At 37.0% G+C, this 13,275-nt stretch overlaps 1 protein-coding gene across 9 annotated transcripts in view; it reads left to right on the top strand.

Annotated features, from left to right (window-relative positions):
* Positions 1–13,275, top strand: part of MTMR1 (myotubularin related protein 1) — a 74,223-nt gene that overhangs the window by 25,833 nt on the left and 35,115 nt on the right. For all 9 annotated transcript variants that reach the window (XM_032264098.1, XM_032264100.1, XM_032264093.1 and 6 more), the window contains 3 exons: positions 2,338–2,413; positions 10,430–10,524; positions 10,892–10,999. In XM_032264098.1, coding sequence (XP_032119989.1) covers positions 2,338–2,413; positions 10,430–10,524; positions 10,892–10,999 — 279 coding nt within the window. The remainder of the gene's footprint in view (positions 1–2,337; positions 2,414–10,429; positions 10,525–10,891; positions 11,000–13,275) is intronic.

Genomic DNA, 13,275 nt, shown 5'->3' on the forward strand with positions numbered 1-13,275 from the left:
AAATCCTTGATTTTCAACTTCTATCTTGAGAGCATTGTGCGTTCTTAAAATGGTCCTGATCATCTCTGTCTCCTATATGCAACATTATTAGTAGTCCTGGATTGAGGACTTTAAAATATTTGATGTGGCTTTCTCTAAATAAAGGGAGTCATATCTTTCCTAAGCTCCTCCAGATTCAGTTGATTAAAGTAGCTTGCTTTAGTAATTATAATTTCAAAATAATCTGCTTCCATTTATTTTAACATATAAGAAACTTAAGTCTGTATAGTATGTGATAATATTTAGCCATTAAAATAGGCTTTAACAATGTGACATTTGAAGTAATTTAAAACTCTGATATTGATTAAAGTAGCTTTCTCATTTTGTGAAATGTTGTACAATTAGTCACTAGTTCAGGCATAAAGCAGACTTTCAAATTAAGGGTTCTAAGATTGGGAATCTTTTAGTGTTTCTAAAACCAGACATTTATAAGTATACGTGTTAGTTTATGCTTTATTGCATAAAATATATTTACAAATCAGATGTGAGTAATAAAAATGAATCCATTAATGGTTCTCTACACCTCCCCCTTAATGTGTTAACTTCCAAAAATTTTTGGCTGAAAATGTCTTCAAAAACCAATCTGGACTAAAAATTGGAATTGAATTAACTGTTGGGAGGTAACAATGATTCCTGATCCATATTATTTTAACCATGCATCTTTTGATAAGGAGGAGGATGGACCATGTCATTTTGTGCCCTCCCAGTAGAACTGACATACCACTGACCAACATTCAACATTGAATTTGCTATTTATAGTTTGGCTTTTTTCCTTTTATAAAATTTGATGAGACTATTATGTGTAGTGTTTCTAAATTGACCTTTAAGTCCTTTAATAAAACATTGTGAAACATTGTTGTAACTATGAAAATAATTACTGTTTTGAATTTTCAATAATTTAGATTAGAATTATAAAACACATCCATTTAACAATATTTTGCTTTACAAAATGATGCTGAAAACAGTATTGTTCGACCTGTTTTCTGCTGAACGCTAGTGGCCTCTGATGTTAACAGGTGGAAAAAGCAGTCCCCAATCAACTAGGTATGAGAAATGCATTATACTCTAGCGCCCTCTTGCTGATTCAGTGTACGTTAACACACTAAAGATATCTCACTGAAAAAAGCAGCTGAACTTGTTTTGCTTAACCCAGCATTTCCCAAACTTTTTTTTCTTTAAGACCTATTCACATCTCTTGGAAAAGTAATGCTCTATGAAACACAGCTTTGAAATTGCTGGGGTTTTGATCACCTTATTCTTATTCATGACACATTATGTCGGAGATGCCAACGAGAAAGTGACTGGTTTCCTTGGCAGCATCTCACAGGGTGGCAATACCTTGGAATAGGTCCCGAGTTCAGGCTTTGGTCCCTAGCTTTGTAGTTCAAGAACACCATTTTCTCACCTCCCCTGAATTATCTGGCACTATCCAACCAAGCTCGCAAGAGACTGGCTACTGGGCTACAGTGCAAATCTACTCATTTAAAAACGTGGGCATGTGTTTTTCTGGCCATCCAAGGTTATCCTCTTCCTAGCATCATGTAGCCAAGAAACCTAGTAAATCATTAGCAATTTTCTTGGTGAGTGTGACGTTATTGCCAAGTGGATTGTCTTGGGACATGCCTGATGAAAACACCCTGCTCCACAGTTGGGGTTGGAATACTCTTGCTTGCCAGAGGAGAGCACACTCCCTTGTAGCCCAGATCGGGTAAACACTGACAACTTCACTCTTCATGTCTCCAGTCATACACTTTGCACACGCAAAGTGCATGAGCACATACACACACACGTAGCTGGGCTGCAGTACCAAAGCCTAGGTCTTTCCTATTGTGTACTGTACCAAGACTATTCCCTGGTTATTTTCATGAGACTTCTGGCCTTCCCAAACTCTCTCATAGGCTGGGTCATTTCTACAGCTAGCTAAGCACCTGTATCTCATGTTGATCTTATTTGTATTAGTTTCATGCTCAGAAGGTAACCTTTTTCTGACCTGATTTGCAAATTCTAGAGACACCTTTTAATAGCTATCTGTGTAGTGATTACAGTATCTTTCTGTCATGTCAAGCCATTTATGTATTAATGCTTCCTAACTGTGAAATTTAAATATGTTGTAACAATTTGCTAGAATATGTAGCATGACGTCTTGTGATGCTGAGCTTTGAAATTGTCTTTTAAGGGGTTGGGTGCTTATATTTTGCACGCTTCTGTAGCCTTATAGTGACATCACAGAACACCAAAATTCTTCACAGGTACATAGAAAGTGAGATTTACTCCTATTTTTTTTTTTTTTTCTGCCAGGCTCTAAGGGATGGAAATAAGCTGGCACAGATGGAAGAGGCTCCACTTTTTCCAGGAGAATCAATTAAAGCCATTGGTAAGTCTTGTATGTACACTTTGCTTGTTGAGAACCATAAAATGAAATGGCACTTAATTTGCGAGTGGAGGCGACGTGTGTGCTAGAAACCAGCCAGACCAACTTAATTAGGGGACAAATGGACTAGATCTATTCATCCTTATTAGTATCATCATGACCTAAGAGATAGAAGACTGCAGAGGATCCTGTTAAATTCCAAGTCAGTATTTGATGGCATTCCCAACAGAGGAGGGCCCTGACTTTTCCTGATGAACTGAAACACTCATGTAATGCCTGTTCATTGCTTTGTTGGAATCCTTCAGTATGAGGAAAATTTATCAATAGGAGCTCTACATCATGTTTTAATAACAGTTTTGAGAACTAAGCAAAGAAATTTCAGTGGTCCCAAAAAGTACAATTTTGGTGCATGGCAAGGGCTTGTGTTGCCATCCTGGCTTTTAAAGGTGATGCCTTGAGGGCTCCCATACCCCTGCATGGTATATTGCCAGGCCTTTCAGGAAGTAGTTGATTGTGCCATGGGTGGATGGGAGGGGCAGCTGGGTGTGTGATCTTTTCATCTCATCACTTGGTTGGGTTGGATAGCCTGGTTTTCTAAACTGTTTCCTTCCTCCCTGGCTTTCTCCCAAAGAGGTGCACTTGGTCTCAGAGTATAGTCATGTGTCAAGAATATTTGAGTAGTGGGGCTCTCCCGCCAGACTTCCAGTCAATTACTGCTGCTGAACATCCTAGTCTGTGTCTGTGTACCATGCTATCTTGTCCTTTGTTTTGAAATTCTTTATTTCCTTGGGTTCTGGGACTTCATTCTCTCCTGGCAGTCATCTGGCCTTTCTGATTTTTCCTTTTCTGGGTGTTCTTCTAGCTCTGCCCTCATACTGCTTTCTTAATGTTCTGTTTAAAATGCAGAGCTAATTATGTCACGCCCCTGCTTCTTTAGACAGTAAGCAACACAGATTCAGATTTAACATGTACAATTTGAAGAGATTGTTTTTCACTTTAGTTTTATTTGTCAGTGGGTCAAAGTTCAGAAAAGATTAGAGCTGATCTAGGTAATTGACAACTTTGCACATCAGATGCATATTTTCAATGAGCAGGGAGTGTTATAAAAGCTTGGATTGCAAACTCATATTTGTCATAGTAAGAAGAGAAGACTTCAGTGGTTTTAGCTGTGGTCCTAGTGCTCTTTCTCTCCCATTTTCTTTTCCTTTCACTCTGAAAACAGCTCAGAGAGAGAGAGAAACTCCTACCTGGCCCCACTCCAATTCCAGATATTGGAAATATCTTATAGTTAGACGTTAAGGACATCTGCAAATCCTTAAGTGGTGTAAGTATGCTTTATGCTCCTCCAGTGGCTTGCAAAGGGTAAGTTAAATTGACCCCCTACTTTTAAATAAAATATATTCCTGGAGGTAATGTATTAGAATAGGTCATTGTAAAGTACCTCCTCTGGAGTATTATTTCAGTTTGTCATTGTCAGAATGTGAAGAGTTTTGGCACAGTATACACCTGAGAAACCATCATCACAGTCAAGGTAACAAACATATCCATCACCTCCCAGAAGTTTTCATTTCCTTATGCCCCTTTATAACCCCCACTTCCTCTGCCTTCTCCACCATCCCCAAGTACTATAGGCTAGTTTATATTTTCTAGTGTTTTATAGAAATATAATCATACAATATGTTCTTTCTTTGCCTAGCTTCTTCTAATCAAATAATTATTTTGATATTCATCCATATTGTGGTATGAGTTAACAGTCATTCCTTTTTATTGCGGAATAGAATTCCGTTATATGGCTCCATGACAGTTCGCTTATTCATTCATCTGGGTTGTTTCTACTGTTTGGCTATTACAAATAAAGCTGCTGTGAACATTAATGTACAAGTCTGTATGAACATATATTTCCTTTTCTCCTGAGTAAATACCTAATGGATGAAGTGGCTAGATCATATGACAGCTATACAGTCTCTTTAAAAAACTGCTAATGTCTTTTCCAAGTCATTGTACCAGTATACATTTCTACCAGCAGTATATGAGCATTCCAGTTTTTCCCTTCCAATTTGAATGCCTTTTATTTCTTTTTCTTACCTTATTACTCTTGATTCAACCTCCAGTATAATGTTAAAGAGAAGAGATGAGAGCGGACATTTTTGTCTTCTTTCTGATCTTGGGAAAGCTCTCAGTCTTTCGTCATGAAGTATAATGTTAGCTGTAGGTTTTTACTGTGGATGCCCTTTATCATGTTGGGGGAGTTCCCTTCTATTCCTAGTTTGCTGTGAGTTTTCACCAGGAATTGATGTTAGATTTTGTCAAATGCTCTTTCTGCATTGATTGATTTAATTATGATTTTTCTTCTTTAGCCTATAATATGGTAGATTACATCAATTAATTTTTGATTGTTAAATCAACCTTGCATTCCCAGGATAAATTCAGCTTGTTTATTATGTATTATCCATTTTATAAATTGTTGGATTTGGTTTATTAAAAGTTTGTTTAGAAGTTTTACATCAGTATTTATTTATGAAAGATATTAGTCTGTAGTTTTCTTGTAATTGCTTTGTCAGGTTTTGGTATCAGATATGAATAGACACTTTTCAGAAGAAGACATACAGGCATCCAATAAGCATATAAAAAAAAAAGCTCAGTATCACTGAACATTAGAGAAATGAAAATCAAAATGAGATACCATCTCATACCAGTCAGAAATGGCTATTATCATATTAAAAAGTAAAAAAAACAAAACATGATGAGGTTGTGGAGAAGAGGCTTCATAGAATGAATTGAGTATTATTCTCTCTTTATTAGTTTTCTGGAATAGCTTATTTCATACTTAAATATCTGGTAGAGTTTACCAGTGAAGCTGCTTGGATGTTGAGTTGTCTTTGTGGGAAGGTTTTTAACTACAAATTTAATTTATTTAGTAGCTATAGGACTGCTTAGGCTGTTGTTTTCTTTTGAGTAAGCTTTGGTAGTTTATGTCTTTCCAGGATTTTGTCCATTTAATCCAAGTTGTTAAATTATTGTCATAAAGTCATTTATCATATTTCCTTACTCTTCAATATCTGTAGAATTTAAAGAATATTCTTTAAAGAATATTAAAGAATTAAAATATCTGTAGTGACATTTTTCTCATTTCCGATATTGTTAATGTGCATACCTTTTTTGTTTTTCTCATCTGTCTGGCTACAGGTTTATTAATTTTATTGATCTTCTCGAAGAGTCAGCTTTTGGTTTTATTCTTTTTTTTTTTTTTCTGTTTCATTGATTTCCACTCTGATCTTTATTATTTCCTATCTTCTGCTTATTTTGAGTTTAATTCACTCTTCTTTTCCTAGCTTTTGAGGTGGAAACTGTGATCATTTATTTGAGATTTTTGTTATTTTCTAGTATAGGCATTTAGATTTTCCATCCACTGCTACTTTAGTAGCATCTCACCAATTATGACTTTGTGTTTTTATTTTCATTCAGATCAAAATGCTTTTGAATTCCCCTTTTGATTTCTTCTTTGACCCTTGGGTTATTTAGGAATATGTTGTTTAATTTCCACATATTTGTGAATTTCCCAAATTTTCTTCTATTATTGAGTTCTAGTTTCATTCCTTTGTGTTCAGAAAACATACTATTTATATTTTAAATATTTTTATATTTATCAAGGCTCAGATTATGGCTCAGAATATGCTCTGTCTCAGTAAATGTTCTATGTGAAGTTGAAAAGAATGTTTTCTGCTGTTGTTGAGTAGACTGTACTATAAATGTCAATTAGGTTTTGTCGATAGTGTTGTTCAAATCTTTTGTGTTCTTACCCATTTTCTTTCTATCTCTATCAATTGTGAGAGAAAGAGGCTTTGAAATCTCTGACCGTAATGGTATATGCGTCAGTTTTCTCCTTGCTGTTCTATTAGTTTTGTTTCATGTATTTTGAAGCTGTTATTAGATACATAAATGATTAGGATTCTTACGTCCTTATGACGATTTGACCTCTTTATTATCATGAAGTGACCTTCTTTATTCTTGGTAATATTCTTTGTTCTGAAATCTACTTTGTCTGATATTATTTTAGACCTTACAGCTTTTTAAAAATTTTGCTAACATGATATACCTATTTTCATCTTTTGAATTTGAAACTACTTTTGTCTTTATATTTAAGGTGGGTTTCTTTCAGGCCACATATAGTTGGTTCCTTCTTTTGTCTCCAAACCGACAAGCTCTGCCTTCTAATTGGGGTGTTTAGAACATTTACATTTTATGTAATTATTAGCATAATTAGGTTTAAATCCACTATCTTGATAATTGATTTTTCTTAGTCTCTTTTATTCTTTGTTCTTTTTTTCCTCTTTTTATGGTTGAATTGAGTACTTTTGTTTTAAACTTTTATTTTAGGTTCCAGGGGTACATATAGATAAACTCGTGTCATGGTGGTTTGTTGTACAGATTATTTTATTTTTATTTATTTATTTATTATTATTTTTTCTCCCCCACCCCTGTACAGATTATTTTATTACCCAGATATTAGGCCTAGAACCCAGTAGATATTTTTTCTGGTCCTCTCCCTCCTCCCACCTTCACCTTCAAGTAGGCCCCATTGTCTGTTGTTCCCTTGTTCGTGTCAATGTGTTCTCAGCTCCCACGTATAAGTGAGAACATACGGTATTTGGTTTTCTGTTCCTGTGTTAGTTTGCTAAGGATGATGGCCTCCAGCTCCATCTATGTTCCAAAGGACATGATCTCATTCTTTTTTATGGCTGCAAGTATTCCATGGTGTGTATGTACCACATTTTATTCATCCAGTCTGCCATTGATGGGCATTTAGGTCAATTCCATGGCTTTGCTATTATGAATAGTGCTGCAGTGGACATACGCATGTGTGTGTCTTTATGGTAGAAGAATTTATATTCCTTTGGGTATATACCTAGTAATAGGATTGCTGGATCAAATGGTAGTTCTGTTTTTAGCTCTTTGAGGAATCACCACATTGCTTTCCACAATGGTTGAATGAATTTACACTCTTACCAACAGTGTGTAAGCGTTCCCTTTTCTCCGCAACCTCATCATGTTTTTTTTTTACTTTTTAATTTGATGATAGCCATTCTGACTGGTGTGAGATGGTATCTCATTTTGATTTTCATTTCTCTAATGTTCAGTGATACTGAGCTTTTTTTTAGATGCTTATTGCCTGCATGTATGTCTTCTTTTGAAAAGTGTCTATTCATGTCCTTCACCCACTTTTTAATGGGGTTGTTTGTTTTCTTGTAAATTTGTTAAGTTCCTTATAGATGCTGAATATTAGACCTTTGTCAGATGCATAGTTTGCAAATATTTTCTCCCATTCTGTAAGTTGTCTGTTTAATTTGTTGATAGTTTCTTTTGCTGTACAGAAGCTCTTTAGTTTCATTAGATTCAATTTGTCATTTTTTTCCTTTTATTATGATTGCTTTTGGCATCTTTGTCATGAAATCTTTGCCAGTTCTTATGTCCAGGATGGTAGTGCCTAGGTTGTCTTCCAGGGTTTTTATAGATCTGGGTTTTACATTTAAGTGTCTAATCCATCTTGAGTTGATTTTTGTATGTGGTGTAAGAAAGGGGCCCAGTTTCAGTCATCTGCATATAGCTAGCCAATTATCCCAGCATCATTTGTTGAGTAGAAAGTTCTTTCCCTATTGCTTGTTTTTGTCAGCTTTGTTGACGGTTAGAGGGTTATACGTGTGCACTCTTATTTCTGGACTCTGTTTTGTTCCAGTTGTCTATGTGTGTCTGTTTTTATACCAGTACCGTGCTGTTTTGGCTACTATAGCCCTGTAGTATAGTTTGAAGTCTGGTAACATGATGCCTCTAGCATTGTTCTTTTTGTTTAGGATTGCCTTGGCTATTCAGGCTCTTTTTTGTTCCATATTAATTTTTAAGTAGTTTTTTCTAGTTCTGGGAAGAATGTCATTGGTAGTTTGATAGGAATAGCACTGAATCTATAAATTGCTTTGGGGAGTATGGCCATTTTCACAATATTGATTTTTCCTATCCATAAGCATGGAATGTTTCTATTTGTTTATGTTTCTATTTGTTTATGTCATCTCTAATTTCTCCGAGCAGTATTTTCTAATTCTCATTGTACAGATCTTTCACCTCCCCGGGTAGCTGTATTCCTAGGTCTTTTATTCTTTTTGTGGCTATTGTGTTCCTAATTTGGCTCTTGACTTGGCTGTTGTTGTTGTATAGGAATGCTAATGATTTTTGTATGTTGATTTTGTGTCCTGAAACTTTATCAAAGTTGTTTATCAGCTGAAGGAGCTTTGGGTCGAGACTATGCGGTTTTTACTTTTTAGAATTCCATTTCATCCCCTGTGCTTGCATGTTAGCTAGTTAATTTTGTTATGTAACTAGTTATTTTACATCGTATGTCTACCTTCAAGTGAATGCATGCTGCTTCATATACAGGATAAGAACCTTACAATGGTATACTCCCATTTGTCCCCTCCCAGCCTTTATGCTGTTGTTATCATACATTTTACTTTTACATATGTTACAAACCCCACAATATATAGTTTTTGTTTTTGTTTAAACAGTTATCTTTTAAGGATAATGATAATAATGCCTTAGTATCCTACAGAAGCACTTGCCAGTCCGTTCCCTGCCAACTTCTCTGGCCTCATGTTCCATTGTCCTCACTGCACCCATTGATCTAGGCATACTAACCTCTAACAGCTTACCACTGTGCCCTTCCTCTCTTACTTCTCTTACTTGCCCTACCTACTTTCCTACTGAGTTAAGTTGATCCTTTTCTGAGCTTTTGTTATAATACTTTGTGTCCACATTGTTATTTTAGCTTTTGTCAGCCTCTAGTACAGGGGTCCAGAACCCACGGGCAGGATCAGCACTGTTCCATGGGCTGTTAGAAATGGGGCTACACAGCAGGAGGTGAGCAGCAGGCTAGCAAGCATTACCTCCTGGGCTCCATCTCCTGTCAGATCAGCAGTGGCATTAGATTGTCATTGGAGCGCTAACCCTATTGTGAATTGCACATGTGAGGAATCTAGGTTGTATGCTGTTTATGTGGGTCTAATGCCTGATTATCTGAGGTGAAACAGTTTCATCCTGAAACCATCCTCCAACCCCTTCCCTGGTCTGTGGAAAAGTTGTCTTCCATGAAACCAGTCCCTGGTGCCAAAAAGGTTGGGGACCTCTGATCTAGTATGATGGCGATTTTTCTGTGTGGTATCTCTCACAGGTGGTGGGCTGCTCCTGGACAAGAACTGTTTCCAATTATACCCAGAATCCCAGCAATAGAAGGCTCTCAGTACATGAGGAGTTATAGAAAAGTTAAATCAAAATATTTTGAGAATTTGGTTCAATGACGTTAATGCCTTTTGTTGTCTCACTTGGAGTCATGTATAGCTATGCCTATTCTTGTCATTCCAGTGGAATGGCACTTTGGGAGAACATGAAGATGTATCTTTGTGATAGGTGTGAGCTTCTTAACACTAACAGGAATTAAATATGTCATGTACTTAATAGATATTAACAAAAAATTAAAACTGATGAGAAAGCTGATAAGGAATTTGAAACAAGTGTTTTTCTGCTTCATTGACATGCTTCTAGTTTTTGTCTTCTGTAAAAACAGTTTCCTTTGGAGATGTGTTATGAGACGGTGTTTAGCTTTCATTAGTTTCAAGTAACAGTAATTCATGAAACGGTAGCCCAGGGTTTTCAGAGTTTAATTCATATTTTGAATGTGATTATCACCCAGGGAAAATCTTAACTACCTAGAAAAAAATGACAGAATGTAACTTATTATGAGGCCCTTTACTTAAAACCCCATTAAGTAGCAAATCAGAATTTTGTTTTAAAAAATTGAAATTTATTAGTAGACTATGTATCTCTCTGTTTTGAAACTCTTAATTGATCTAATTCTATAAAATATAAAAATCCTAGAAAACTGGAATCACAAACATATATTTGGAAAACTCATGTTAAGATTTATGGAAGCAGAAGTCTATGGCAGTAGTTGCTACTTTGGCCTTTTTCTTTCAGTGAAAGATGTCATGTATATCTGCCCATTTATGGGAGCAGTGAGTGGAACCCTGACAGTGACGGACTTTAAGCTGTACTTCAAAAATGTAGAGAGGGTGAGTTTTTAAAAGCGTGTTTTATTTTAAAAGAAACACTTTGAAATACTAAAAGAAGAAAGTTAAAAGTCCCCTGAAATCCCGTTACCCTGAGATAACAACAGGTTGGGTTTTGAGGTGTACACTTTTGCAAACAGATGTTTGTATATTGAAAAAAAGGCTGTTAAAGTAACTCTTAAACCTGGAGGGGAAATTCCATTGTTGTCTCAATGTATATTTAATAAGGAATGCTATCAATCAGACTTAAGTTTAGCTGGGGCAAAGAGGGAATGAGAAGTAAACAAACATATTGTAACCCAGCAAAGACTTAAAATACGAAAACTGTTGACTAACGCTAATAGGCATTAATCTTAATATTTCAACCTAGGACCCGCATTTTATCCTTGATGTTCCCCTTGGAGTGATCAGCAGAGTCGAGAAGATTGGAGCACAGAGCCATGGCGACAATTCCTGTGGTATAGAGATAGTGTGCAAGGTATAATACCAACACAAGTGAAAACTAAAAGGGGGCAGTTAGCTCGGAACTTTTTCTCCCTCAGTCTTCATGATCTTTGGACAGTAGAATAATTTCTACTGCTAGTAACTCAAATGTTTTCAGGACAGTGACCTCTTCAGATCTCATGTCATCAAATTTAAACTATTGTGTAACCCTTTGAAGTAAACCTTTTCTATTGAAGTACAGTTGTCCCTTGGTATCGGTGGGGGTTTGATTCCAGGACCTCTCCCTCAGATACCGAAATCCACAATGTCCAAGTCCCTTATATAAAATGATATATAGTATTTGCATATAACCTAGGAACATTCTCCCATGTGCTTTAAATCATCTCCATATTGCTTATAATAACTAATACAGTGTAAACACTATGTAAATAGTTGTTATACTGTATTGTTTAGGGAATCGTGACAGAAAAAAATAACCATCCTTTTAAAAAATACTTTCTATCTGCAGTTGTTTGAATCCTCCAATGTGGAACTCATGGATAGGAAGGGCCAGCTGTATTTCTAATTAACATGGATGTGTAACCTAAGTGCTGACATTATTTGTCACATCTCAGAGAAATCAAGTGAAAGGCAGAGATCAATACATTTCCCAGTTTGTTGTTTTAAGACTACTTTCAGAACAGTGCGGTTGCTCAAAGACTTCCTCAAGGGACGACAGTGGTCCCTAAATTCTGTGATTAAAAATAAGATTAAATTTCTTGGCTATGGTGGAATTTTTATATTGAGCTGGGCTTATCTGTTTATTTTGTACCCTTCCTCTAATTAAGTAGAAATGTGTGTGATAACTTTAATCATGAAGTCATGTAGGACATACTCTTAACTGATGTATTTTATTTCCAGTGACTTTACTTTGGTAATGTAGTTTACCAAAAACCCTACCTGAAGTACCAGGAAAGAGATCCTGCCTGCAGGATTGTCAAGGCCACTTCCAAATTTTAGGTTAGGATTCCTTACAATCTATTTGTTTTAATTAAGTCTCTGGGGATGGCTCCCTCTGGTTAGTCCTAAACTGTGCTCAAATCCATTTTTTGCCCCAAAGAACCCTCTACTCTTCCAGATCATGAATCTATTGGCTTACTAAACTCACTGTAAGCACTACCTGGCAACTGTCCTTCTCAGCCAGGGGTCCCATATGGAACAATGGCAAGCAGTGGGGTGACTTGATCGGTTCTGCAATTTTGAAACATATTGTCCCCTTTCTCACGACTCTTGAGTATCTTCCCGCTATCCTTAGGCTAAAGGAAAAACTTGCCTTACAATACCTCTCTGCCTGACTCACTTTCCTCTGCAGGTTTGATTCAAGCCACCCTCCCCTTATTCTGGCCATCCCAGTCACATGGGGCTTTGCTTCGGTGGTTCATACTTGCCTCATACACACACACACACCAGAATCTGCACGTGCTCTTTCCTTAGCTTGTAATGCTTTCTGTTTGAGCAATCTTAAATAGCAAGTCAGCTCAGTCAGCCACCAAGGTGTATGTTTGTAGCCAGTGGAACTTAGAGGGAAGGCATGTCAGGAAATTATGTTGCTTAGGCGGGCGTCCTGGGGCTCTTGTACTAAGATATTTTTATGGCCGGGGTGAGCACTTGCTAACAACTGCTTTAAATGTTCTCTAACCTAGAATTACTAAGGTCATGCTCCCAGCCTTCTCAGATCATGCCTAAGAGCCTTACAGGGTGTGAGGTTTATTTTTTAACAAGTGATATACAATTCAAGAAAATACAAAAGCTGTATATAGTAAAAAAAAAATCAGTCTCCCTCCACCTGCCACCCTGTTCCACTCATTACAGGCACCCACTGTTACTGATTTCTAGTGTAACTCTCCACAGACAGCCTATGCATGTGAGAATGTATGTATAGTCCTTCTTTGAAAAGGTAACTGGGGCCAGGTGCGGTGGCTCAAGCCTGTAATCCCAGCACTTTGAGAGGCCCAGGGAGGTGGGTCACCTGAGGTCAGGAGTTTGAGACCGTCCTGGCCAACATGGTAAAGCCCTGTCTCTACTAAAAATGCAAAAATTAGCTGGGCCTGGTGGCAGGTACCTGCAATCCCAGCTACTTTAGAGGCTGAGGCAGGAGAATCGCTTGAACGTGGGAGGCAGAGATTGCAGTGAGCCGAGACCGTGCCATTGCACTCCACCCTGGACAATAAGAATGAAACTCTATCTCAAAAAAAAAGAAAGAAAGAAAGAGAGAAAGACAGACAGAGAGAGAGAGAGAGAGAGAGAGAGAGAGAGAGAGAGAGAGAGAGA

This window comes from Sapajus apella, unplaced genomic scaffold (assembly GCF_009761245.1).
Source record: "Sapajus apella isolate SASKATOON/1434 unplaced genomic scaffold, GSC_monkey_1.0 scaffold142, whole genome shotgun sequence".
In the NCBI taxonomy this organism is placed as follows: Eukaryota; Metazoa; Chordata; class Mammalia; order Primates; family Cebidae; genus Sapajus; species Sapajus apella.